The following is a 22,569-nucleotide window of genomic DNA, read 5'->3' as shown; positions in this document are numbered from 1 at the left end:
ACATTTATATTTGTTTATAATATTTATAATTGTATATCTTTTTTTTGCAAAATCGAGATATACAGAATGTTCTAAGACTTTATAAATCAGCAGTATATCTTTATTTGTTTATTTTTAAAGATTTTTAAATCATGTTTATTCTATCACTGTTGTCTCAATTTTCCCCCTTTACCCCCTCTACCCATCTCCCCCACCCCCTGCTCCCACAGTCAATTCCCACTCTGTTGTCCATGCCCATGGGTCATTCATACATGTTCTTTGGCTAGTTCCTTCCCCTTCTTTCCACCATCGTCCTCTTTCCCCATCCCCTCTGATCATTTTTAGTCCGCTCCATGTTTCCATGCCTGTGGTTTATTTTGTTCGTTAGTTTATTTTGCTGAACAGATTCCACTTACAGGTTAGATCATACGGTATTTGTCTTTCACAAATTGGCTTATATCCGTTAGCACAATATTCCTCAGTTCCATCCATGTTGTTGCAAAAGGTTGGAGTTCTATCTACCTATCTATCTATTCCTTTCTTTCTTCTTTTCTTCCTCCCCCCTCCCTTCCTCCCTCCTTCCCTCCCTCCCTCCTTCCTTCCTTCCTCTTTTCTTTCTTTCTTTCTTTCTTTCTTTCTTTCTTTCTTTCTTTCTTTCTTTCTTTCTTTCTCTCTTTCTTTCGTGCAGACTGATTTTTTTAATGTCAATTATAAAATATTAAAAAATTTAAAACCATTATAAAGTCTCAACAATTAAAACATGACAACAGCACAGAAATAATCAAGTAGATCAATGAAATATAATGAACATTCTAGAAACTAACATATGTATCTCTCTAACAATGTAATATATGATTCAATTGATATTTCAAATCCATGGGTAAAATAAGGCTTATTCAACAAATAAGGTGCATGGAACACTATTGCTTGAAATAAAACAAATATAGAGCCCTATTTCACATGTTATACAAGAAATATTCAGGTGAGTTAAAATCAATATATAGAGTCTAAAGAGTTTTAGGAGAAAATACAAACTAATATTTTTCTTACTCTGAAGTAAAATATTCAAACCCAAAAGCTATAAAGTAAAATATTGACAATATGACTATATTAAACATTTAAGACTATACAGTAATATACATATAAAAAATTAAAGGACAAGTAATAAAATGAAAAAGTATTTGCCACACATCTAAAAAAGGGTTAATAGTTGTTGGATTTTTTTGTTTTCAGGAAAAAACTTCTACAAACCTTTAATCAATAAATGGATAGAGAATACCAAAAGTCATTTAAAGCTTTTTAAAATAATAGAAATAGTCAAGAAATATATAAAAACAGGTTTAGTTTCAAAATATAATAAAGGAACAATTAACACACCATTGTCACAGTCAGATTAATATGTATTAAAAATATTGGTAATATCAAGTATTGGCAACTCTGAAAGGAACTGGGTATTCATAGACTTTTTCTTCATCTTCTTAAAGCAGTCCCTTTAGCATATTTTGCAGTGCTGGTTTGGTGGAGGTGTATTCTTTTAGCCTTCTTTTGTCTGGGGAAACCCCTTATTTCACCTTCTGTTTTAATTGAGAGCCTTGCTGGGCAGAGCAGTCTTGGTTGTAGGCCTTTGCTTTTCATGACTTGGAATATTTCTTGCCATTCCCTGCTGACTTGCAATATTTCTGTTGAGAAGTCAGTTGCTAGCCATGTTGGGGCTCCCTTATATGTTACTACTTCCTTCTCCCTTACTGCCTTTAGGATTCTCTGTTTGTCTTTGATATTTGCCATTTTAATGATGTGTCTTGGAGTGGGCCTCATTGGGTTCCTCTTGTATGGACCCTCTGTGCTTCCTGGACTTGTGTGACTTTTTCTCTCCTCTAATTAGGAAAGTTTTCCATCATGACTTTTTCAAACAGGTTCTCTATCTTTTCCTCATCCTCTTCTTCTCGTATCCCTATTGTATGGATATTATTACTTCTCAGGTTGTCTGGCATTTCCCTAAATGCTTCTACATGTGTTTTGAGTCTTTTTTCATTTTCTTGCTCTTTCTGGGAGCTTTTTTCTACCTTGTCCTCCAGCTCACTATTCCATCCTCCGCTTTGTCTAGCCTGCTTTTGATTCCTTCTACTGTGTTCTTCAATTCAGAAATTGTATTCTTCATTTCCTCTTGTCTCTTATGGATAGTTTCTATGTCCTTTTTCATGCTGATGTAGTTTGCAGTAAGTTCCTCCTAGTTTCCCTGTAGTTTTTGGTAATTCTCTCTAAGCTGACAGAGCTCATTGAGCCTCCTTAGAACCATTGTGTTGAATTCAATATATGATAGTTTACTTGCCTCCATTTCATTTAGTTCTCTTTCTGGGGATTCCTCCTTTCCCTTTGAGTAGGGGGTATTTCTTTGTCTTCCCATTATTTGTGAGATTCTTCTTTTTGGCTTCTGCTTCTTAAGTTGATCTGTCTTGATTTCCTGACTTTGTGATGTGAACTTCTGTGGTAAGAGACCACTGTTTTTTCTTTCTGGATCTGCCTCTGATAATGTCAGATGTTGTCCCTGTCTGACCATAGCCAGTCTGTTTGAGACTTCCGGTAATCTACTGTCTGTGGCTGTCTCCTTCAGCTGTTAATCTAGTCACTCTGCACTCAGCAGGTGGCTTAGACAGCACAGGGCAGGGCGGAATCCCACCTGGGGGCAGGGCTATTGGGTCCTCTAATGGTGCTGCCACTCAGGGGGAGTGGTCTCTGCCTGACCAAGATGGATTCTGCTGCATTGGGGATGAGTCAGCACCACGATCCCGCTGGCTACTCTCTCAGTTCTCTCCCCAAAGCTTTCTTCCCCTGTCTCTCCTTAGGTGTCTCTAGCCCACTCTGTCTGTGCCTTTGCCAGAGACCAGGGTCAGTGGCTGCAAATAAAAATTTATGCGTTGGCTCTTTAAATAGCTCTTTGTGTCTCCAGCCGCCCATCTCTGGCAGAGAGCAACCCTGCTGTTTTTCTCAGCTGGCTCTTTTCTTTGTACTTTCTGGGCTCTGGTGCTGTAGGCTGGAGATCCCTGCTTTTGGTTTAGACCCCACTCTTCTCAGGAGTCCAACTTGCCCTTTCAGTATTCTGGTGCTGCCGCCCATGGTTGTCCTGCTCACCTTCTTGAGTCTCTACAGCATTCCTTACCAGTTAGATTGCAATAAAGCTGATTCTTCTGTTTCCGAGGGTACAAGGCTCCTCTTTCTATTGTTCAGTTGTTTGTTCGAGGTGATTTCTCCCCAATTTAGTTGTAATTCCAGAAATGGTCCTGGGAGGAGGTCATTGTGACTTCCACTCACTCCTCCACCATCTTAATTCCTCTCCAGTAGTGTATCTTATACATCCCTTTGTGACAGTTACATGTCTTACCTCATTCTTTTTTTAAATTTAAGAAAATTAAAAAAATTCTTTATCCTCATCCAAGGATATGTGCATTGATTTTAGAGAGAGGACATGGGTAGAAGAGAAAGAGGGAGAGAAACATCAATGTGAGAGAGAAACGTTGCCTCTTACATGTTCCCCGACCAGGGACCGAACCTACAACCCGGGCATGTGCCCTGACCAGGAATTGAACCTACGACTTTCTGGTTAATGGGTGATGCTTCCAACCAATGGAGCCACACCAACCAGGACACCTTTCTTTTTTAATGGTTTCACAGTATTTCATAGAAGGTATACATCATCATTTCTATAATCAGTCCTCTATTATTGCATATTTATATTGTTGTCTTTTTCTTTTCCCCCCTCTATTTCAATGCTGCTGTGTGCATGTGGGAGCACTTTTCTTGGCTGGATACCTGGAAGTGGAGTTACTGATTGTAGTTCTTGTCTTAAAGTCATTTTTACATTTTTCCCTCAACTGTGCTTTATGATGCTTTGCATATACAAGGCATTTAATAAATATTAAAGTGAACGCTTAAGGGTTTTCATTCTGCATTTCTCCTTAGCTTGCTATTTCATTTTAATAAACTGTTTTATGACACCCTCATGCCTATTTCACTTCCTCTAAAGTGAATGAAAGTTTTGGTTATCCAGTTCTCATTAGAAGGAACTAAGGTGAAATTAGTATGTGTGGCACTGGGGAGTATACAAAGGTAAGTAAAGGAAGCCCCAGCCTTCCATGTATTTACAAACCAGTAGGATAAAGCAGGTAGGATGTGTGGTATGTCCCTAAGAGGCACACATGAGTTCTAATGGGAGCGTTAAGGAGCAGGAGAAATGCTACTTCACTTGGGTGCTATCAGGGAAGATCCCACAGAGAAGGGGACACTGCGATGCCCTGAAAGGAAAGGTAAGATTTGGGCAGGTAGAGGCATATGAGGGGTGGGGGGCTGCTGGTGGTTCTTGGTGGAAGAGTAGCATAATCAATTCAGAAGGGGTGGGAAAAGTGAGAACTCAGGTTGCCCTGGTGCAGGCAGGGAGCAGAGGAGGTGAAGCTAGAGAACCAGCAGGGGACCTGCTGTGGTCAGCCTGGAATCCAGACAGGTTTGGCACTAATCTGATAGGTGCTGTGCTGTGTCAAGAGGTTTGGAATGGAATTATATTATTGGAGTTCGTCTTAAGGAAGTGGTGTCAGTGGTCAATCTGGTGCATAGTTAAAGGCTAATCTTCCTTTCCAGAGGTTTCTGTGATAAAACTTTTTCCCATTCCTCAATTCTTTCCTTAGCTTTCTGAAAATGTGGTTAACCGCATGAAGGATTCCAACCAGCCTTCCAAAGTGGGCCAGCCGACTTTTCCTCCTGCTCCTCCATCCTCCACATTTGGCACCTCTAAAAAAGGCCCGGAGAAAGGTATGGCAGAGTGTAGTGATTCTGTGGAAAGCTGGAGTGGAGTGTGAAAGGAATGATAAACCACATTTCTGTCAGAACATATTTGGCAGCTAATGTGGCTCCAGTTTGTTTCTGGGTGATACAAACAACTCCTTTCTGATAATTACTTTTGAGGAGAGTGTGGTTTCCATGCATGACAGGTGCTGTCTGGTACAGTGAGAACAGCACAGGTTAGTTAGAGCTTCTGTGACTGGGGCCACACTATTTTGACTTACTGTTTCAGTTTCTCTATATGTAAAAAATGAGGCAAAAAGGCTTGGTTTGACAACTCCTGTAAGAAGTTCCTTTTAAGGATTCATAAGCAAAGCATAATTATTAATGTTGGTATGGTCCAAAGAATGACAGAGTTTTACATGTATTGGGACAATTAGGGGGATCTGAGTGGGTCACTCTGGCATCAACCTCAGCAACACTAACCAAGCCCACAGGTTCTGGTCCTGGTGGTCTGGGCTTCTGGAAGGGCCCTTTATCCTGTACCTCCCAGGAGTTCTTCCTGCACCCATGCAGGGCTCTAAGCTGATTTGTTCACTATTGTTTTTCACCCATCACAAATGAAGAAATTTCTGGTTTTCTCTAAATAACTACTTTCAGCAAACACAAAGGAACAAAAAGGTTTAAGAAAGGAAGTGTAAGGTACAAAAATGTTAAGATATTACAAACTACAAAAGTCTTGGGGCAATTGCTGTTCATGAGAATCTGGGTCTTAGCTATTATTTGTAACTTGTGTGTACTTTTTCACCAATTGACCGGAGGAGCCATGGCACTATGGAGTGTAAACTCTGTCTCACCATTGATAACTGTTTGTTGTATCGTGTGTGCTCTTGCATTAGAGTTGTCTTTTCTGCTAATCCTCCCTATTAGGTTATAAGATTATAGAAGGTAGGATCAATATACTGTCCATTCATTATATATGCAAACTAGCCAGGGATCAGGACATGTGCTTCCTGGACACAGTGACAGGTAGAAAGGGACACCATTCTTACGGCACCCACAGCTCTAGTTAAGGAGCCAAATATACATATAACCTTGTAGGGCACGTGTATCATGTGATGCTGCAACCTTAGATGCATGCCCAAAGTTTAAGGCAGCGCAGAGGAATGAGTGATTCATTATTTCAGGGCAGGGCTCCAAGAGGGGATGACTTTTGAATTGGGTTTTGAAAGCTAGAGCAGTGGCAGACAGGTGGTACAGGCATGGTGAATAGCATCAACAGAGGGCCAGAGGTGGTGCAGCCTGGTCAGTTTGTGGACCTTGAAGCAGCTTGCTATTGCTAGAGTAGAAAGTAGAAGGAAAGAGGAGGTGTAAGGGCCGTGCTCAGGGGCTAGGTCCTGAAGACCACACAGTGGCGAGAGCGCTTTGGCTTCATCTCATGGACAGAGTACTGGCCAGGCCTTCTACATCTCTCTCCCTGTATTGTCTGCCTCAGGGCTTCCTGAGCTTTAGGGCAAATCAGTACCTGTATTTGCACCCACTGCAAGATCTTTTTGAATATTCTATTAGTGAAGGGGCTGAGTGAGGTTCCCAAAACCCATACAAGATGCCCCCATCCTTTATCTTAAGGATTCCAGTGATTTCTCTAGCTGATTGATGAGTTGAAGTGGGTCTAACTTAACCCAGGGCACTTTAATAAACTGCAGTAACTGGTGGGAGGGAGAAGTAATGAAAAAACAAAAATTTCCAAAATATGTACACATCAGTTTTAACATTGGAAGATAAAAGAAGCATTTATTTCAGTTCGGTAAGTTTCAGTAGTGTAAGAAGCAAGAATCGTGGTTCATTTGTCATTTGGCTTTAGTTATAACAAAGTCTTTTGTTGTTTAAATGATGAGTGTGAGTTTTGAGTTTCCGAATGCTGAAGAATTGTCAGCATAAATGGACTGTCTTGGAGTTGATTAATTTTAAAATATTTTTACCTTTAAAATCAGTGCTTGCTTTTATTTTAATGATAGAACTAATTAGAAAAAGAAGTTAAAATTAAATCCTTATGTTACACTATTACCTCAAAATAAATGTCAGAGGCAATACAAGATTTAAATGTAAGAACTGAAGCCATAAAAATGTATAACAGTACATAAAAGTACAATAAGTAGACTTTCTAAGCACTATATCAAATGAAGAAATCCTAAATTATGAAGAAAAGTGGGTATTGTAACTAGGAAATTAGAGACAGTTTTAAAAAATAAATGAAGAATAATAAAACTATAGGAAATTATAACATGACAGAGTATTGGTAGTTTAATATATAAAGAGTTCTTAAAGATTCTTAATAGAAAATGTACAGAAATGGTTATATACATGTGATGAGATAACAACTTCACTAACAATTAAAGACATATATTAAAAAATGAGCACTACCAAGGGGACAGGGATATGGGCAGGCTCACAGATGGAACGTGGGAGTGTGGATTAGTGCTACTTTCTCTACAATGGATTGATATATTTCATACATTATTTTTGTAGCAATAAAAAGGGAAAATTGTATAAAAAGCAAAAATAGGATAAATTATAACTCAATAAAGCAGTCATAAGCAAATAAGGAAGAACATGGAGCATTAATGTCAAAATAAGAACTGGTCAGCAGTATACTATTTTTTATTCCCAGTTGAGAACCTGTCATGTTACTATGGAGCATTTAGGGGTGCCTTCCTCGCAGGCCAGAGCACTACTGGACCCATCCTTCTGTAGGGGGTCTGAAAGTAGGAACCATAGGATGATTACTTTTGGAAGTTGACTCCCTGAGGGGTTGAGTGCTCCAACCTGAGAGTGCTTTAAAAGGTCTTGGGAGTGGAAGAGCAAATCTTCATGTATTCTTTCACAAAGCCTGGTTCTTCTATAATATTCTGTGCAGTTCTAGTCGCTGCCACTTTAGAAGCCTATGCTGGAGGTGTAGGTCCTTTGGCTAAAGCCATAGAAAAGTGTTGAAATTTGGCTGAGGGATGGGAAGGATCAAGGCTGGAGGAAGGAGGAGAACAAAGCATTCAGTATCACTAAGTGGAGAGGAGAGTAGAGTGAATTGGATTTGCTCAGAAATCTCCAAGTTCATGACCATCAAAAGGTAGACTGTAACTATTTAAAGAACCCAATAATACTTGAGGTTGATTTAGGTTAAATGATATAAAATACCATTAATAGTGGGTGTTTGCCATATTCAGGATTAGAAATTCATAGAATGGGGTACTAAGAGTAACAAGAGTTAAGGAACCTCCCCTTCTCTTCTTTCCCTCGTGTCAAAACTGAGACCCCGGAGTCTATCCTTTCAGCATGAGGCATGAAGTGGTCCCTCAGCTGTTCCTGGCCTGTGTGGAGTAGAAGACTTAGATTCCAAGTAATTTTAGAGTGAGTAGGGTTGGATTTGAAACAATGCACTCAAATACTTATGCCTATTGCCAGTCCCATGTGTTAGAGGTTCTGATGCAGAATGAGGGATTGGAAGGCCTTTGGACTGTCCCTCTCCAGAGTGGCTGGATCAAGGATGTGTTCTGTGTCCATCCCTGGGGCATGCCCTTCCTTGGGAGTGCATTCCTGAGCCCCTTTCCTGGATGACTGTCATGCTTTCCTTTGTCCTGTGGTGCTGGTGACAGGCCTTTTCTTCTCATCCCTTTGCAGACTCCGAACTGCCCAGGTTGGAGTGTGGTGGTGGCCAGCTGCCCCCAGGGGTAGAGGAGGATCTCCTTAAGAGGTGAGTGTGAGCGCCCACTCACCCCTGGCTCTGTGCTCTGGCTTAATGCTCTTCCCTTAGTGGGGACCTTTCCCTGGCCGGAAGGCCCTCAGTTTATCTTACATATTTGTCTTATTTAGATTGTATGACAACCCTGTGGCATTGGTGGTACTAGTCCTAGTTTAGAGATGAAAAACACCAGAAGGGGCATGCGGGAGTTGATTGCTAATGTTCTCAAAAAGTCACTTGAAAAAGGGAGGACTAAGTAGTTTAGTGTCTGGACCTTCTGTGTGTGTGTGTGTGTGTGTGTGTAGGCCTATTTTTAGAGTTATGGAGAAAGTGAAGCCCTCAGAATTCTAACTGTAGTTGGTGAGATGGACTATGCTGGTGACCTTCCATCAGCATAGACCAAAACCCTGCAGAGCTGGCCTTACCTCTGAACTGGGACCTGCTTCACTTCCTGAGGCTTGTAGAATAGTGGTTAAGGCACAGAGGCTCTCCTAGAGTACAGGTTTGCATTCTGATTTTGTGACTTCCTGGTGATGTGACCCTGGAAAATCATTGCATCTTTCTAGGCCTCTGAGAAGACATAATTTGAGTGCCTCTTTCATTGGTTTTGTCCTGATTAAATATGTTAATGCATATAAAGTATACACAGTGCCCGGCACACAGAGTTCTCAGTATATGCTAACTGTAGTTGTTACTGATCGATTTCTTCAAACCCTTGAGGACACTGGCCTCTGTGGCAAAGGACCAAATGAGTTTGTTTAGAGGGTGCAGTGTCAGTTACAGCAGGTTTTCTCCCTCCAGTAGGTTAGCCATGTGGGTCTGTTCCATTGTCACAGATTAAGATCCACATATATGGTAATGAAACTTAGAAAATATATAAAATGAAAATATCATCCATAGATTCATCATTAAAAGAGAACCACTGTTAGTATTTAGAGTGTTTCTTTCAAATGTGTCTTTTCCCTAGTTTAGGATTATTTTTTCAAAGTCATGTATAATTTTATATTTTGCTGTTTTTCACTTAGTAGTATCATTTTTCACATTTGCTACACTTGCTTTATAAATATTTTTATTGCTAAAAAGTAGCTTTTGTTCTCAATTTTTAGGTTCAATCTATAGACAAATCAAATAATGTATTTTCTAATGATGATCTAATATATCATTGTGTGATTATACCAGATGTTTTTTAACTTGACCTTGATTGTTGAACATTTTAGTTGTTTGCATTTTTTATACTATAATAAATAATGCTACTAAGAGCATCTTAATACTAGTAACTTTTTTCTCTCTTTAGGATTATTTTACCAGGCAGAAGGCACAGAAATAGGTCAAAGATTAAGAAAATATTAAGAATGAAGAGTTACATGTTCAAGAAAAAGATAGTTACATGCTACATAAAAACTTTTAAGCTTTCAAGTAGAGGCACGGAAGGTGGGCTTCCCACACTTTCTACCCAGTCTGAAAGAGTAGCTAGTGAGGGATTGAAACCCTCCTCCAAGAATCCCTTGTTTGGCAGGTTGCCAGATTCCTCACCTGATGGTCAGCTTTCCTCCTGTTCCTAATCTATATTGTTCTGGCTGAGAAAGTGTCAGCTGTTTCCCCTTGCCTTGGGGACTGTCACTGATGCCTGACATCAGAGGGGTCAGACAGTGTGGGCTTTCACAGTATTCTCTCTGGCCAGACTCATGTTCTATTGGCCTACAGATCCCAGTCCCCCGGCCAGCTGAAGTGAGTGCACAGACTTTTTCTTGGCTACCTGCTGCCAGGTCATTACTTCTGCACCTGCATCTCCCATGTCTTTCCTGGCACAGGTGTAAACAGAAGCAGGCTATAGTCCAGGATGAGCTGTTCCAGGTGGCACCGAGGGAAAGAGAAGCAGCCACGCAGTACCAAAGTGCATTCCTGCATCAGGGGGAGGGCAGCGTTGACCAGGAGAAGCAGAAGTCAGCCCTGCTGGTGAGTGCAGATCTTCCTAAGCTGGCCTTTCATGCTCTAGCAATGCAGGGAAGTAGAAGTTGGGCCTGGGACCTGATTGGTCTGAAACCTGGGGCACAGGCTGCCGATTGGATGTCCTCCAAGTCAACTTTGCAGAAAGGGTGTCTTTTTAGGGATCAGAAACTTGGTTCCTGTAAATCTGGCTGTGACACTGATACGCATTGCTACCTCTGGCCTATGTTTTTGGTCTCTGCAGAACCTCAGGTCTATAGTGTAAGGGTTGGATCATTTGATGGCCTGGTGCTGCTTTAAAACTTGAGAGTTGTAAGTTCTTCAGTGGATTGTGTGTCAGGAGGGTGTAAAGGGAGAGGACTGGGGTTTGGGGCCATGCAATGAACAAAATGTTGGATTTGTAAAGTTAGGCAGCCTGGGTGTGAATCGTAGTTCCCTACTTGTTAGCATGGGCACATCCTCTAGTGTCCATGAGCTTTTGTCAAGGATCAGGATGTTTGTACACGCTATTGCCCAAGGGATCAGTGGAGGTGATAAGTAACTGCGAAGGACATAGTACTCCCTGGCAGATCAAGGGTGTGTGCTATTGTTGCTGTTATTGTTATTAATACACTAAACCGATGGGAGTCTATTAGTTAGGAGTCATTCTGCTATAAGTGCACAGATGTTCAAAGTGTACAGTAGTCACATACAAAGTGTTGTTGAACTGTGCCCGCTGGGAAATATGAACAATGTAGGATCTTCTTCTTTGGGAAATTTTCAGTCTAGTGGAGAAGACAGACTTACACCAAAACTGAAAAGGCCAAATCAGTTACATAGTGTGCAGTGGAGGTAAAGATAATATGATCGGGAATATGAAAGCAGTGGTGTCAATCAACTGCTGGTGGAAGAGATGACATTTGACCTCAGCCTTGAGCAATGTGGAGCCCCCAGGCTGAGGGAGCAGCCGGGCTGAGATAGGTGGATATCCAGGAGGTAATGGGACACCAAAAAGTGAGTAAGGTATGAAGGCAGATTAGAGAAGGCCTGGGACACCTTGAGTAGTTAACCCACAATATAGCTCACAGCGACTCTGAAATTGCAGAGGTTCCCAGATGTTCATAAGAATGGGAATGATGTGATTTGATTTGTGTTTTTAGAACCCTGTGGCATCCTGGTGAAGAATCAGTTGATGCAGAGAGAAACTGGTGTGAGAACACAGTTTTAAGAGGCCCTTGCAGTTAGTCTCTGAGGGGCAGGCAGGTTATTACCCCTCTGCAGGCAGCCTGACAACCAAGTCAAAAGAAGCCTGGTCCTGGAGATTGATACAAGATATGATGCTTATCAGTATGATACAAGCAAAAATGGTTGGCCACCTAGAACAGTCATCTAGTATGGAAAATTGCAGCTTCTCGGTGTGGTATGCCTTTATTCTCACCTGGAATATATTAATTACAGTGAAAGGGAATACATAGCTTCTCTTCTCCACCTGCAAAGGAGAGTGCTGGGCCCTGTTCCCTCAGGATTGTCCCTGGAAGAGAACCTGTACAAGCAGGAAGTGATATAAATGACCTTCAGTACAAGTGTGTCGGATTTTTTAAATGAAGGGTAACTTTAAAGGACATAAATCCTTATTTGATTCCTGCCCCTAAATTTCTGGGTGGATAATGCCCTTCCTAACCAGAGTTCCTAGGGAAGCAAGTGACTTCATTTGTTTTGAAGAGGTTTAGTAACTACTTTTTGGTCATTCCCATTTTTTGACTGTTTAGCATCCTTTTCTTCATACATTTGGTACCCCTGTTTCCTTTTGTGAACTTACCTGTTTCCCATTGTTGTGTCATCTTGCTGAGATTACCATTCTAATGCCCAGCTTCCTTTCTGGAAACTAGATCTCTTCTTTTTCCCTGCCACGGTACAGGGAGAATTGGCACAGGGCCCAAGGGCAGCCAGTTAGATTTTCTTTCCAGGGACTTTCAGTTTTGAGTTAGTAAAGGGCCAGGGTGGAGTTGTTGCATGACTGACCAGGACATCATCCTGTGAGGCTGCCATTGGTTTTTGTCTGGTCCTCCTGCCTTCTTGAGGATGGATCATTTGCTTGTAACCTACTGTCACGTCTCCTTTGCTTCAGTTAGCTGGAGTTGGTTTCTGTTGCTAGGTACTATAGCAGATGCAGAGTCCAGTTTTAAAGGCTTACAACCACATTCAATATTCAGTGTAAACAGAGGAGAAGGGAAGCTAGTACCAAGCCCTGTTCTATAAGTGCCGATGAGGTACTCAACTAGATGCTGAGCAAAGCTGTGGCCATCGCTTCCATTTGGGTTGGTGTGGGTGGCATGTGCTTTTAGTGGTGTTGATTTCAAAACCATACTTTGGAGGATTTAAATAGGAGAAGAAAGATGGAGAGAAGAGCCTAACTAGAAGCACAGAGAATTTTCTATTTTCATCTGCATTTTCTAGTTGCAAGGATTGAAGGAGCCTGCTAGGCAGAGTACTAAAAGTCCCAATGTTGGGATCACAGCATATCCTCTTAGCAGGAGGCCAGGTTGCACCCTGAGGCAGACCTGGCTTAGTCACTGGCCAAATGTACTGCTGCTCACTTGTTTTTGGTGGCTTCTCTGACTAGTTTCCTCAAGCCCTGCACTCTTGAACCTGTAGCCTTGTCTGGAGGATTTTGTTCTGAGCATGCTGAGTGAAGTTTTACATTTAAAGTACTCTTCTGCTCTGTCTCTTTGCCTCTGACTTTTAGAATCTTGATTTTATTTTATTTTATTTTTTTTGGCATGAGGGAACGATTCAGCTCATAATTGAGAAAAGCTCATACTACTAATGACGAGGAAAGGTAATAATTTTTATAACCAATTTTTGATGACAAAAAGGTTCTCATTTCCCATCTACTGCATCAGTGATGAACTGTTTTTAAGTATGTTTATGCCTGATTTTTCTCACTTGCTGACTGGTAAAGCCCCAGTTATATAATTGGGCAATGACCTTGGTGTCAATGGAACCTATGCAAGGTATACTTCTCTCTGAACTGGGAGAGGATGTTTGGTGTCTAAATAAATGTTTTGGAGTCCAAAACATTCTAGAGATAAATGAACACAGTGGTTTCTTGGGCTGAGTTTTCTGATGGGGAGAGCTTTAAAAATCCCATGGATGGAGTAATAGAGACTTGGCAGTAGCTTTACTTTAGGAAAGAATGAGATTTATAACCTTGTGTATTGAATTCTGACACATATTATTAGGTATATGTGATTGCATTACACCTGATAGAAAACAAACACTTTCGTTTCTTTTTTGGTGAGCAGTTTATATATATATATGTGTATGTATGTATATATGTATGTATATAAATAAAATTTTCTCTGTGTGCTTGTATGTTAGGCATTGGGTTAATATCTTGTTAAGTAGAAATAAGTAAGATACAGCCTGACTGCTTGAAATCTAGCTGAACAGAAGTCCCACAGCTACAGATATACAGAAGAAGCCACATCAAGTCTAATAGGAGGGGCAGAGACTTGGAACACGCTGGTCCCACACCCTCATGTGGCAGTAAAAATTGTGAGGGATATCTTGGCTGTGGAGGTTCCCACTGAGGAGTGAGGGTTCTTAACGTCCCATCAAGCTCCCCAGCCCAGGGTTTCAGTGCCAGGAAGAGAAGTCCCCATAACTTGTGATTGTAAAAACCAGCAGGATTGTGGCTGAGTGAGAGGAAGGACTCCTGGAGTCCCAGGCAGTCCCTTCTAAAGGGCCCACACACAGACTTACTTGGATTCACTTGCTCTGAGCTCCGCCACTGAGGCAGCAGCTTGAAAGTGACCATGGAAGGAATTTAATTTTTCAGGGCATCAGGGTGAGAGCTGGAGGGGCAGCTTTTCCTCAGACAGAAGTACTGGTAGAGGCCATTGTTCCTTTGCTGAGCCCTACCCATAAAGAGCCAGCAGGCAGGCTCCATATCTGAGTCTTCATCAACCTGACTAACACTGTTTGCCCTGTGCTGGTGATCTGTGACTTTGTCCCAACCAACTTTTGGGCCCACTCAAGCCATTTCCAGTAGCATTTCCACAAAAATGGCCTGTCTTGGCTCATGCTTTGGGCTTTCCTAAAACCTCTCAAACAAACAGCATCTTGTCTCAGAATGCCCCACTTGCTAAGTGGCCCCAGGCATAGTACTAGTGGCAGTGGGCCTCAGTTCACAGCTTGATCTGTCCCTGGTGCCTCCAAGTATAGCACAGATAACAGCCATTTGCAGATCACTTTGTAACTCAGGTGGTTTTGCCCCAAGCAGGGCACAGGTGGTGGGTGACCTTGGCCTATACTTCCCAGAAGGCCTCAGGATCAGCCCACCCTGTGGGTAGCTTCAGACCACGTCAAAGTACCACCCAATCACTTCCACACTCAACTGATACACTCAAGGGGTGGATTCAGTGGACCCCAGAGCTCTACTGAAGTGAGTCCTGCTCTGTGGAGTGAACCCTTACATAGCTGTTCCTATGCAGTGGTCACAGCCAGTCTGCACAGCCAGTCAGCCTGGGTATAAATTCCTGCCATTAAGGAACCAACAGCAATCAAGGTTCAACTACAACAGGAGGGTGTACACAGCCCACATGGGGGGATGATGCCCAGCTTGGGTATTGAGGAGGCTGTGCACTGGACGCTATAGGACATTTACTATATAAGGCTAGTCTACCATGCTACGGAGATGTAGCAGCTCTACCTAATATATAATAACAAAAACATGGAGGCAGCCAAAATGAGGAGACAAATAAACATGGTCCAAATGAAAGAACAGAACAAAACTCCAGAAAAAAAACTAAACAAAATGGAGACAATCAATCAATTAGGTGTAGAGTTCAAAACATTGGTTGTAAGGATGGTCAAATGAACTTAGGGGAAGAGTAGAGGAACTTCATGAGAATGTCAACAAAGAGGAAACAAAAACAGAGGATGATAAAGAACATAAAAAAGAATCAGTCAAAAATGAAGTATACTTTAATTGAAATGAATAATATATTACAGAGAATCTGCAGTGGAGTAGATAAAGCTGAGGATCAAATCAGATATTTGGAAGATAAGGAAAACACAGAATCAGAACGGCAAAAAGAAAAAAAGAATTCAAAAACATGAGGATAGCATAAGAAGCCTCTTGGACAACTTCAGTCATACCAACATTCACATCATGGGAGTGCTGGAAGGAGAAGACCGAAAACAAGAAATTCAAAAACCTGTGTGAAAAAATAATGATGGAGAACTTTTCTAACTTGGTGAAGGAAATAGGCACACAAGTCCAGGAAGCACAGAGTTCCAAAGGAGATGAACCCAAATAGTGACACACCAAGCCACATCATAATTAAAATGCCAAAGGTTAAAGACAATGAGAGAATCTTTTTTTAAAATCCTCACCCAAAGACATGCTTATTGATTTGAGAGAGAGAGAGTGACAGACAGACAGACAGACAGACAGAAATGTCGATGTTACAGAGAAAAATTGATTGGTTGCCTTGTACGTACTGCATCCTGGGACTGAACCTGCAATCCAGGCATGTGCCCTGACTGGGAATTAAACTGGTGACCTTTCAGCCTACGGGACAATGCTCCAACCAAGTGAGCCACATCAGCCAGGGTGACAATGAGAAATCTTAAAAGCAGCAAGAGAAAAGCAGTTACCTATAAGGGAGCACCCATATGACTGATTTCTCAACAGAAACTTTGCAGGCTGCAAAGGATTGGCAAGAAATATTCAAAGTGACTAAAAGCAAGGACCTACAACCAAGATTACCCTACCCAGCAAAGCTATCACTTAGAATGGAAGGACAGATAAAGAGCTTTCCAGACAATAGCTGTTTCCCTTGTCAAGATATGTTCATCAGGAGAGTTACATGTTCTCAGAAGTGACCATAGAGTGTTGTAACATCATACCAAAGGGATAGGAAAATACTAGAGGAGGAAGGAGACAGCAACAATAGCCTCTTTGCAGTGGTGTGGGAAAGTTTTCTAAGAGAAGGTGACATGTTAGATGAATCTTAAAGACTGAAGAGAAGTTTGCCAAGTGAAGAAGAGTGAGAAAGGGTGTTGCAGATAAAGGATACTGCAGGAGCACAGGGCAGTGGCTGAGAGAAGACAAGCCTTTTGGCCGGAGCCAAGGGGAGTGGTGAGTGTGACAAATAGGAAAGGTCAGTTTAGGCCTTGGCCTGAACTGAAATTCTAGAAGTATGACAGGGATCTTTAGTGCAATGTTTTCTTCATCCTTAAAAGAGACACACAAGAAGAGAGAGACTTTCTTCTACTGAATGTCGAACACTGGAAAAAGTTCTAAACAGTAAATGAAGATGTTGGGACCAAATTTTTCTACTAAACAGATGGCAGTAACTGAGTGCTTCTGTACTTGAATGTGCCCATCTAACCTAAGGACTTGCACAGGAAACATAGCTTCCCTGCTCTGCTTTCCAGTTTTCAGGGGAGTTTTGATCTATTATTGCATTTTTTTCATTGGTTAGGGACTCCAAGAAGCTGCCACTTTAGCTTTAAGAACCCTATAATCAGAATTTTAAGAAAATACCAGATTCAAAAGTTTTTAAATTGCAATTTTCTGAAATTATGAGATGGAAGATTTATTTTGATTTTACTACAGCCATAGCCTTTTTTCCTAATTCTTCTCTCCTGCATCTTTGTAAGTCTTGTTCCTCAGATTATAAGCTCTTTGAGGGTAAAAACTGTGCCCTCTCTTTAGGTGAGATCACTTTGGTCTTCTCTGTAATGCTCTGCAACTTACAGATGTGCAACAGACAGTTATGAAATGGCAAATCTCAAGTGATTGAGGGTTTGGGGTGGTATCTCCTGCTTAGGAGACTTTTCAGTCTTTTTTTGACTCCTTGAGGCCTCATTGCAGTGCCCCATTGCAAGTAGATGAAAGCAGGTACCCATTTCAGCCTTTCCTAGAATGGATAGCAACTCCCAGATCTGACCTTTTCAAACAATAAAGCAAAGCAGGACAACAAAAAACCTTTCCATACGCTATCTTCAAGTCAACTAGAAAGCAGTTTATGACTACTAGTCAGAGATTTAGGAATTTAGGGTTTAACTTGTGTGGAATAGGCTGAGAGTGGGTCTTTGGTGACTCAGGTCTGGGGACTCTGGTGGCTTTGTCCTTAGACTTCCTCCAGCTTGAGCTACAGATAGAGATCTTGAATTCTTATGGAGATCTACTTGTAAGCACTTGAAGGCTGGTAAAAGGCATAATCTGGAAAAAAGAGAGCATGGCATCCATAGTCCCTTTCTTTGTTCCCTTAAATCTTGAGAGGGTTCCCCCTGCCCCAGATTAGATCAGGGATTGACGAATTTTCTCTGTAAGGAACCAGATAGTAAATATTTCAGGTTTTGCAGGCCTCATATGGTCTCTACCACATATTCTTTGTTATTTTTATAGCTCTAAAAAATGTAAAAACATTCTTAGCTCAAAGGTCATACCAAAAGAAGCTGTAGGTTGGATTCCACTTGTGGGCTGTAGTTTGCTGACCCCTGGACTGGACAATGCAGCTCTGGAGATTTTAATTTTTTAAGTCTCTGAGAAACTGGTTGCCTCAAGGAGCTAGGGTACAGTGGCACTGACAGTGGTCCCAGTTCCTCGGTGGTTTTCATTCCTATGAGAAGTTTCATAGCATGGTGGTACTTGTGAGCCTCAGTTTTCTGATCTGTAAAATGAAAGTTTTTTCTGTAGACGGCCTGGTGGGCTCTTTGTGAAGGGTCATGAACTTCCACTTTAAGTCCTGATTATTTTTATATTTGGTATTTTTTATAGTTTCCACATTTCTGCCAACATTCCCTGTTATTTACACATGTTATCCACCTTTTCCATATTTATCATAGTTATTCTAAAATCTCTATCTGATAAGTTCAACATCTGCGTCATCTCTGGCTTTCATTCAATGGTATTGGGTCCCATTTTTCCACAGCTTTATGTGCCTTATAATTTTTTATTTGCACTGGACATCATTGACAGAACAGTAGTAGAACTGAGGTAAATAGTGTTTATGCCCAGAAATGCCACTCTTTTTCTTTGACAGACCATTAGTGTGGGTGGATGAGTGAATTTAGTCTGTAGTTGAGCACGGTGTGGGCTCCATTGTTGCTTTGGCTTCAGACCCTGTGAGGGTGGAACCAAAACCTTCTGTTTAGCAGGTTTAGAGCCTGATCACTGCAGGGTTTGTCTGTGCTTTCCTGCTCTCCCATCAGACTTTTTGGAGGTCCTGCTTATCTGTCCCAGGATGCTTCCTTATACCTCCTGTAGCTGCAGGGAGCTGCTGTGTGGTACTTGGTGTAGGGCCTGGAATACCATGAGGCTTTTCTCCATCTCTTGCCTGGCTTTCAGGTGTCAGCAGATCCTTTGTGCTTGTGCCTTGGGAGTGTTTATGGAAGGTGTTCATTCAGTTCTGTCCTGTATCTAAGTCTTTTAAACAATATAGTTAAAGAAGATTCTCATAACCAATACCAAATTTATTTCACTCATCCCTTTTATTGTCATCACTTTGAAGCACTCTTTACTCACCACAAAAAAAAAAAAAAAAAAAAGGAAAAAAGAAAAAAGAAAAAGAAAAGAAAAGGGAAAAGTAATATGGCTGCTTTTGCTCCCTTCCTGAATGTTTAGACCCATGTGGCTACTAACATATAGGGTCAGTCATTCCATAGGACAGGTGTGGTCTCCCAGAGACAGGTATAAAGGGACATACCACGCAGCTGATCACCTCTATGCCCCATTTGTGGCCACATTTGCTAAAAGAGCAGCGGTGTGTACATTTCATTATTTTAGAGGAGTGGGATAATTAGTTGGAAGGGGCCTTGTGAGGCCTCCTGTGTTTCTAATTTCTTTATTAAGGTCAGTGTTAAAATAATCTGGCTTTGGAGAAAAGAAAACTACAGATAGGCTTGCATGAAAACTGGTTCAACTATATTTTTAGCTGATTACACAACAAAAAAAGAACTTTGGCTTTATTTCTTATATTTTATACAAATTGGGGTAGAAGGAGGGCATAAAAACCAGACATGGCATCCATTCACCAGCCACGAGTTGGCACTAAGTCTAGGGATGGCCCTTACTGCGTGAGGACAGGATTGTGATGCCTGCCTTGTGGCTGGTTGTGAGGATTGACCAGAGGAACAGGTAACCTAAATACCAGCACCCAGGTGCTCAAGGAAGTGGACACCTTGCTCTGGGATGGTGAGGCAGACAGAGCACGGCATCCAAATGCCTGTCACTGGCATCCTTTCACTCTACTACATTGTATCCTTCTCTGTGGAATGGGGGTAGACAGGGGTTTTACAGTGTTGCCAGTGTTATAATTTATTCTCTCCTTCACCTCCACTTGTGGTCCTAGGACACAGAGTTGATGTGAACAGGTTTTTAGAACAAAACAGCCATGTAGCCTTCTGACCGGTTGTCTGAAAAGAGAGGCAGGGCCTCAGAGAAACGCCTTCTGAGCAGAGGCCTTGGGACTTCCCGGTTGTGTATTATGGGTGTAGGATGAGGGCCATGTGGTGGCTTTGCTGCTGCCGTCTGTCTTATCAGCTTCACTTTGCTCTTTGTCCATCTTTGCCTACCTTCTCAACCTGCTGTCCATCAGAATCACCTGGAAATTAGGTAAAAAATGCAAACAGTTGGCTCTCTCTCTGTAAACAACAGGATTGGATTCTTTGCTGCCATGACCCTGGAATCTGTGTTTTTAACAGCTCCCATGGAATGCTGGCACAGCAGGCCCACAGCTGGCCCATAAGAGCCAGTGACACCAGAAGGACTCATGGCCTTTTTTTGCTGCCCGGACCACTAAGGAATGTGGAGTGTTCCAACTGATGCTGTGGCTCTCCAGGCAGGGACTCTGCTAATTGAAACATTCACCATGTGACCAATGGTCCTGTCCCTGACAGCTTGCTGACTACCTGGATGCCTTTGTCACACTTCTGCACCTCAAAGGAAATCAGGAGCTGTTTTCTTTGCTGAGGGTAGATAGGGAGGAGAAGCAGCCATCTGCTTGTACCATGTCCTAGAAAGGGTCCAGATGAGCTGGACTCAGCATTTTAGGGGACTGCGCATTAGAAAGTGTTGCCAGAGGCCAGGTGGTGATGGCCATGGGACATGGGGAATGCCAAGAGGCACCCATCAGATTCCCAGTAATAACCTGGCTTATGTAGGAGCCCAGACTCTTGGTTCCTTGCAGCAGCTGCCTCTGTAATGCTGGAGGCATGTAGCAGAAACAGGAAGAAACTTTACAAAGCATGTTGGACTCATGAGCCAGCCAGAGCATGGGAAGGCTGCTATGATCTAGTTGCTTCTCTTGTCATGTGGACGTGGCCCCAGGCGGGCCCAACAGACCTGAGGGTTACAGTCCTTTATTGTCCCTGAGAAACCTGTTAAGTTCTTGTTTTCTGTGCACCTTGTTAAGTGCTTTGTGATGGTGTCCTTGGGGTGAAAAAGTCCCACCTTTCTGTCAGCTATTCTGTGCATTTGTTTTATGCATCACTAGGAAGGTGGTGGTCACCCTGGTGATAAGGAAGGGAAGAAGAATGGGTGAGGGGATGGCTAGTGGGATGGGGTTGAGAGGGGCCCAGGGTTTGTCTGGACAGGGTCACCAGAGTGTTCCCTGTGGAGCAAGGAGAAGGTGAATAGTGATCTCCAAGTGTTTGAATACTAGTAGAAAGTGGAAAACTTGTAGACTCCTCTTTAAGGAAAGCTATTGTTCTATGAACTTCTCATATTAAAATGCAGGGACTTTAGGCTCTGACCGATCTAGAATGACTGTGAGGTGGGAAGGGAGATTCCCAACCCTTTGGGGTAGTGCAAGATATGCATTTAGTACTCTTTTAGTTAGGCTGGAATTCTAAGTGGGTGCCACAGCCTGAGTTGATTAGGAATTTGTATAACCTTCTTCCCTTTGCCACTTCACAGACCTGCAGATGCATTTCATTTTCCTGTCCCGTGCTCTGATGCTTGCTCAGGTGACCTCTGCTATGTGCTGACAAAGCTGGAAATCCTCATTAGCTGCTAACTTTGTTAGGCAAACGGTTGATTGTGGTTCCATTCCTGGTGTCTTTGCTTGTGATTTGTGATTAGCAGATTGCATTTCTACCAAAATGTTTCTTAGCATCAAGAATGAGCTAAAGAGGCCGACCCCTAGGGCTGGCATCTCGAGAGAACTATGAAAGAAGCTTTTTCTCTTAAGCCTCTTCAGGGACTCAGCTGCTGACCTTAGCCAGGCTCCTTGGCCTCTGTGTGCCTGATGGGTCCTAAGGGATCTGAGCTGTAGACTTCCATGCAAAAACCCACCCCACCAGCAGAGGGGGGTGACCTGAGCCAACTGACAGAGGCATTGAAGGAGAAGGTGACACCTTACTGACCTACTGCTTTGGAGAGTTTTGGGCTTTTGTGTTTTGAATAGGTCTTGTGCAGCTGTGTGAAGCTTACAATTGTCGGGAAACCTGACTTGAGAACTGGGGCCTGACTCCTAAATGGAGTCAGATGGTGTATGTTGGCAGTCTTGCCTCTGAGCAGACACAGGCCGCCCAGGCAGTACCTGCTGTTTGTGCCTGCTCTGCACCTGTTCCCCTTCCTCTCCTGTTGGGTAGTGTTGCTCACCACCCTTCCACTCTCTTCATGCCTGGGGAGCAAGTGAAGCTGATGCTAGAGCCCAAGGTGGTCTTGGCAGCAGTATATTTTTCTTTTCTGTCCTGTTTAAGTGAAATTGGGCTGGTGCTTGCTGACTTCCATGCATGTCTCTAGAATGTTAGCAGGGCTGGGGAGAGGGAAGGGTCATGGTTTATTGTAAGTCAATTTGTGTGGTCTATTCATGTAGTCTTTGGGGAACTATCAGTCTGCCTTTTCCTTTTTGTGAAAAAAAATGTTTTAGATTTGTCAGTTAAGCAGAATGTTTGCCTTCTTGGGTAGATGCCACTGCTGGCTACTGGCACAGTAAAGAAATTGAAAAAGAATTATTGAAAACTGAAACAGGAGAAAAGTCTCAAATTATTCCCTTTACTTCTGAGTGTGTCCACTCAGTGGCTGAACCAGGTCCCCATCTTCTGAGTCTGGGTACCAAGGTGATTGCTCTCAGATAGAGCAATGTGTGTGCCAGTGAGGAGAATTTTGGCTGTAATGGCAGCCCAGGTGGCAGTGG

At 42.3% G+C, this 22,569-nt stretch overlaps 1 protein-coding gene across 1 annotated transcript in view; it reads left to right on the top strand.

The window, feature by feature from the left end:
• CHCHD6 (coiled-coil-helix-coiled-coil-helix domain containing 6) overlaps nucleotides 1-22,569 on the top strand; it is a 327,465-nt gene that overhangs the window by 17,551 nt on the left and 287,345 nt on the right. Inside the window, exons 2-4 of the mRNA XM_054587294.1 lie at nucleotides 4,656-4,779; nucleotides 8,425-8,497; nucleotides 10,297-10,441. Coding sequence (XP_054443269.1) covers nucleotides 4,656-4,779; nucleotides 8,425-8,497; nucleotides 10,297-10,441 — 342 coding nt within the window. The remainder of the gene's footprint in view (nucleotides 1-4,655; nucleotides 4,780-8,424; nucleotides 8,498-10,296; nucleotides 10,442-22,569) is intronic.

The sequence above is a fragment of the Pteronotus mesoamericanus genome, unplaced genomic scaffold (genome assembly GCF_021234165.1).
Source record: "Pteronotus mesoamericanus isolate MK-2021 breed Mesoamerican mustached bat unplaced genomic scaffold, CSHL_Meso_final scaffold_118, whole genome shotgun sequence".
In the NCBI taxonomy this organism is placed as follows: Eukaryota; Metazoa; Chordata; class Mammalia; order Chiroptera; family Mormoopidae; genus Pteronotus; species Pteronotus mesoamericanus.
This window is presented reverse-complemented; position numbering and strand designations above follow the sequence as displayed.